The sequence below is a fragment of the Cotesia glomerata genome, linkage group LG7 (assembly GCF_020080835.1).
Source record: "Cotesia glomerata isolate CgM1 linkage group LG7, MPM_Cglom_v2.3, whole genome shotgun sequence".
NCBI classification, from domain to species: domain Eukaryota; kingdom Metazoa; phylum Arthropoda; class Insecta; order Hymenoptera; family Braconidae; genus Cotesia; species Cotesia glomerata.
In genome coordinates, this window is record NC_058164.1 from 13479443 (window position 1) to 13485513 (window position 6071).

General features: G+C 28.4%; 1 protein-coding gene across 1 annotated transcript; it reads left to right on the top strand.

Annotated features, from left to right (window-relative positions):
• Window positions 1–2074: 2074 nt before the first annotated feature.
• LOC123269617 lies at window positions 2075–5736 on the top strand. The gene is made up of 5 exons (XM_044735451.1): window positions 2075–2335; window positions 2484–2660; window positions 3054–3227; window positions 3309–3897; window positions 4403–5736. The coding sequence occupies exons 1-5, from the start codon at window positions 2150–2152 to the stop codon at window positions 5734–5736; spliced, it is 2460 nt and encodes an 819-aa protein (XP_044591386.1). The 5' UTR covers window positions 2075–2149.
• Window positions 5737–6071: the final 335 nt, after the last annotated feature.

The window sequence follows — 6071 nt, forward strand, 5'->3', positions numbered from 1 at the left end:
TGAATATTTTTCACGATCAGGAACTTAACGCTTGTTTTATCTCATTATAGTTTTTATTTTTTTCATTTTTTTGCATTTTTAAGTGAATTATTTGCGTGATTAACTTGAACTTATCGATTTAATATAACTTTGTGAATAATAATTAATAATAATATGTATTATCTTGTCATCTAGTGGGCAATAAACAATTTGATATAAATTTTCAGGGATAAATCATTAATATAATCATCTACTATTTTTCTTAATTTACAGCATTTTAATTGTCCTTTTTCTTTTATTAAGTGCAAATAAAGTTGTTTATTTTTTTTAAATTCTATTTATCTGATTCGAGCTTTGAAAAAATTATTACTAAATCGCAATACAGCATAAATAAATTAAATAATCGTAATTAAAATAAACTGACACAATCAGTAGATCCATTTTTAAATTATTAAATAAGATAATAATGCAATAATTATGCGAACAAAAATTTATCAAGAATTTACTGAAAATTAATAGCATTCGATTTTTTCAATCTTTATTTTTCGACCGGAATTCCATAATATCAGTTTCATTTTCAATTTAATTTTTAAAATTCTTAATTTTACAAGCCATTGACAATTGCGTCTTTTAAAAGAACTTACAGACCATGAATATTGAAATCATTTTTTTGTGTTTTTAATACGGTGCTTATCATAAATTAGCTATTAAAATTTAATCATTCTCGCGAAAAAAGTCATATTGTTATTGCGCTTAATGACAACTAATTACAATTATTTTCTAGCGATAATAAGTTTTCATGCCACGATTAACAAGATTAATCCATATGTGACTTGAAGCAAATTTTTAAAATTACCTCTGAAGTGACCCGTGGCACGTCATTTCACCCGCGACAGTTTGGGGCCACTGTGTCCGGAATATTTGTAATTTATTTCTTATAAATATTTGTAAATTTTTTTTTTTTTATCAAATTTGAATTAAAATTCAAAAAAATCATGAAATTGTCGTGGTGAATTTGTCACGGGTGAAATGTCGTGCGGGTAATTTGTTACGTAGCCGAAGTGACCGGTAGTGACATCTGATGTGTATTTTAATTATTAAATTTAGAACTAGCAATTTAAAGGCTGACTTGCTAAACTACTGAGCAAAATGAGTAAAAAACAAATGAAGAAAGATTGCAAGCGTTATTAATTATCATTTTATTTCATATAAAGACCTCTAAGATTAAAACGATTGTCACGTGAATTTCATAATTTGGTTATAAAATGTATCAATTAATTTGTACAACTGATACTCAAAAGTACAAAGTAATTAAAAAAAGAAGACGTTTATCTAAAAATTGCAAAAAAATTGTGAACAGTAAGTATTTGACATAATATTTTTTAATATCATTAAAATTAAAAAAAAAATATCTATTTATAAAAATAAAATTATCTGCTGCTGCCATTACAAAAAAAAAAAAAAAAAAAATTCAATTCGGTCAACAATAAACTTGTGTGCATTATTCCTATTTACAGTATGTATTTTTTCAGTTTAGAAGGTATACTGTTAATTTATGTTTAATTTTTTCAGGTCGTGATAACATTTTTTCTATATGTGAATCTTTGAACGCAGGAGTGCCAAAAATTATAATTAGCCACATAGATAAAAATAAGTTAAATGGAGCATTTTTAAAAAAAAATAAAAATGATGAATCGTGCAATGGCAAGAGTACTCAGATTGTTGAGAATAATACAATATTAACTAAAAATATAAATGATTTATCAAGCTTGGAAAAAAAAAATGTAACCGACTTGAATATCGATGGACAGTACAATGAAGTATTAAAATCTTCATATATTTCACCAGTTCAAAAAGTTTTAGATATTGTTGGAACTAAAAAAGATGACCTTCTATGTATTTCCCACGATATTTCAAAGGTTAGTCAACTACCGCCTAAATTGAATATTGATATGTATTCAGAACAAGTAAAACAAGATATGAAAACTAGACAAAATTCTATTAACGACGTAAATACTAACTCCCATGATAGGTTGGAAGATTATGAGGTCAAGTGTAATTTATTAATTATTTTTGTTACCTCGTATGGATTTATTGAATATAAGTTGTTAAAGCTTAGATAAAATTAATTCATTCATAAAATTTTGATTGAATCGTTTTATTATAGATAATGCAAGATGCTTCACATTGTCCCACTCAAACTGATGAAGATAACATGATGGCTGAAAATGAATTAAAAAACTCAAATTTTCATTTAAAACCGTATCAAGAACACCAAGACATGATGATAATTGATAATGATTTGAATTTTACAGATGATTCCATAAATTTTATGGCTTTGTCACAAGATCAAAAGGTTAACTATTCTATTTCGCTTTTTTTTTTTTTTTTTTGGTTATTAGATGAAATTCATTATTAATATTTATAAAGATAAAAAAAATATATTTATAAGGACAGTATAATTATTTAATTGATGACATTGTAATTTTTTTTTTAATTCATAGGAATTACCAGTCACTACACACAGTTCACGAAATGTAATAATTAGTAATACCACCATATCTGAACCATCGGTTGATTTACAGATAAATTTGAACTTCCGACAACAAAATCAAAATATGAAAATTAATTGTAATTCTACCAATTCTGATATTTCAACAGACGCTACACAAAACATTGAGGTTCGCACTAGCACTTAAATAGCTCTAATAATTTCCATAGTTATGTATGAGATTATTGTTCTTACAAAAAATTAATTTGATAATTGTAACTAACTTTTTATTTTTTTATTTCAATGTAAGAAGTATTTTAATATCACACATTAGTTTTTTTTACATTCAAACAAAAGCATGGATAGTAATTTGTCGTAAATTCCTTCAAATAACACGAAAATATTTGAATATCTCATTACGTATTGCTCAAAAATAGTTCTATTTGTGAATTAGTATTATTTTAATTCTTGGCCTAAGATTTTCTAAAATTAATTTGAAAACTTAGTTGAATGTATTGAATGTTTTAGAAAATAATTAAAATCAATATGACGTTACTTAAAATAACCAGACTTGATTTTACAGAATAATTTTGACAAAACTTTTCAAAAAGAATGTGATATTCAAGTACAAGGTTTTGTCTCCTCTCCAGATTTCACTTCACCAGAAGACGATTTATTAGAATCAGTTATCATTCCAAGTATGGATGAAATAATTGTCGACGATTCTGATTTATCAAATTATGAATCAAATTATGAGGTTTCAATTCTTTCCTATCAATCCATAACATTATTATAATATAAATTACATCTATAGCTTTACATCTTTAATAATTTCCAGATTTCCGAAAAATTAGAGTGTATTTTGTCATCTCAATTAGACAGCGAAACAGTGGAATTCATACGAGCTGAGCAAGAAACCGTTAATGAAGATAATGAAAATTTATCAGTTCCAGATTTAGGACATGAAGTAATAAATTTTCATTCAATTTTATCCGATCAAAATTCGATATCTAAAGAAACAAGTGATATTGATTTTGACCCAGCCCAAGTAATACATTCTTCAACTATCACCGAAGACTCTGCACATAGCCTTCAACTACCAAAAATAGGTAATGATGGAGATCCAACATTTGAAAATACACCCATGAACGTACCTTCTTTTGTATCAAGTACCGAGAAAATTGTTATAAAGAATTCGACATCAATCAAGGTTCCTCTTTCGACGAAAGGGTCTTGTGATAATTCAAAGTTGAAAGTAGAGAGCAGTTTTACTACTGATGAAGTAGGAAATGTAACTTTTCAACCACGGTGGAAGAAAAAGTATTTCTGTATATATTGTCAAAAATCAGTAGTAAAGTTACCTCGCCATATTGAAACGAAACATAAAGATGTTGAAGAAGCTCAGCAGCTTAAAAGCACTCCAAAAGGTTTGCAATATTTTTGGATATTATATTTTGAGTTTGAATTAATATTTATTGAAGTTCAGTAATTTTAATTACAGAAATTATTTTTAATAAATTTAAACAAAACTTTAATTTAAAATTTGATGTGACTAAAAAGAAATTAATGTACAGATGAATAATTAGTTTATCAACCTCTTAATCTTGTCGAATTAAGCTTTTTGTACAAAAAAATTCAAATATATGGGTGTAGTTTTATTAAAAAGAAATGTCAACTATCATAATTTGACAGCCTTTGATTGACTTTTATTATAATTCTATATACATATTTAACTCATCGAAGTTAAAATGTGACTTTATAATTATAATTTATAAGCAGTTCATGGTTTCGATTAAACGTATACTACTGATTGAAGGCTGTTATAAATATTTGTTGATTGTTTCGAAGTTATAATTTAATTTAATTGTCTTATTATTTTTGTAGTATTTAATATTTCACTTAAAATATTTATTAACTAAATAATTTATGTAGGTACCAAAGAAAGGAAAAAATTATTGGAAATTCTTCGAGACAATGGCAGATACATGCACAATACTAACCCGGATTATAATACTGGAAAACTACTAGTCAGCCGGCGTCCTAAATCGGAAAAAAAAGTAGCAAGTGATTACACGACCTGTGCTAAATGTCTAAAAACGGTAACAAAAGCAAATTCTTACAAACATTTTGCTACATGTATTAATAATCAAACGAAAGGATCAAATTCGTATAAATTCCTTGGTCGTTACGTTGAAGGACGTATTCATGCTACTGCCAGTGATACACTGAGTCTAGTTATTTTTCCGGTATTCCAAGAAGATGCTATTGTTCATTTGATAAGATATGATTGGTTACTTATTTTATACGGAAACAAACTCTGTTTGAAACATACAGCACATTATCAGCACAATTTAATACGTGCACGACTGAGGTTGGTTGGTCGATTGTTATACGCAGCAAAAGAAATTAATCCGGAAATCGTAGATCTTGCTTCTCTGTTTGCTCCAGAGTATATTGATACAATTGTTAAATCTATTGAAGTTGTCTCGAGAATTGATCGATTAAAAAATGAGTGTGGTGCACCATCCTCGGCGTTGAATTTAGTGACTTATTTAAAACACATTCGGAAGGTATACGAAAGTGAACTGGCTAAAAAAAATGACAAAGAAGGTTTAGATAGAGTGACAAGATTTAAAAAAGTATATAAGAATGAAATGCCAGACTCTATAAATAAAATTGCCACGGAGGCTCAAAGTAAGCTTAAAAGACAAAAAATCGTAATACTACCAGTCACTGAAGATATAAGACGATTAGTTCACTATTTAAAAGTTGAACGGAAGAGGTGTTTTCAAGTTTTGGAGCATTGCTTTAACCTCTCAGAATGGCTTAACGGTTTGAAGCTCGTTGCTGCGTATCTTCTTGTCTTTAATCGTAGACGAGTGGGAGATATTCAAAATATTCTCTTAAGTGATTTGAATCGTATTGAGTGTATTAGTAAAAAAAATGACCATGAAGAATTTAATTTGTTAGATGATATCGGAAAAAAAATTGCTGAAAAGTTTCTTAAAATTGAAGTGAGAGGAAAAAGGGATCGTACGGTATCTGTGATTGCAGGTGCTGATATTATTAAAGAGATTAATTTGTTGATTAGACATCGTATAAGTGCAAATGTACCTACTAAAAATGAATATTTATTTGGATTGCCAAATAAAGTAGACGACCGCATAAGAGTCATAAATATATGTAAGGAAATGAGATCCTTTTCGGTTGCATGTGGTGCTGAAAACCGGAATTATTACGTGGAACTGGTTTACGAAAGCATGTAGCTACCAAATGCATTGAGCTTGAGTTGAATGACAACGCTCTAGGAGATGTGATGAAGCACATGGGTCATTCTGAGAAGATTCATCGTGAAATTTATCAGCAGCCGATCAAATCTAAAACTATTATTGGAGTGGCGAAGGTTTTAGAAGCAGTGCAAGGTCCTGTGGATATGGATGAAGAAGACGATGAAATCGATGACGTAAGTGATTTCATTGTGGTTCCAAGTGAAGCGGCTGGAAAAGAGTCTGATAACAAATCGGATGAGGCTGTTTTTGTCTCACAGCCATCTTGTTCTCATGATATCAATACCTCGGTCGAGGAGGATAATTTAAATGAT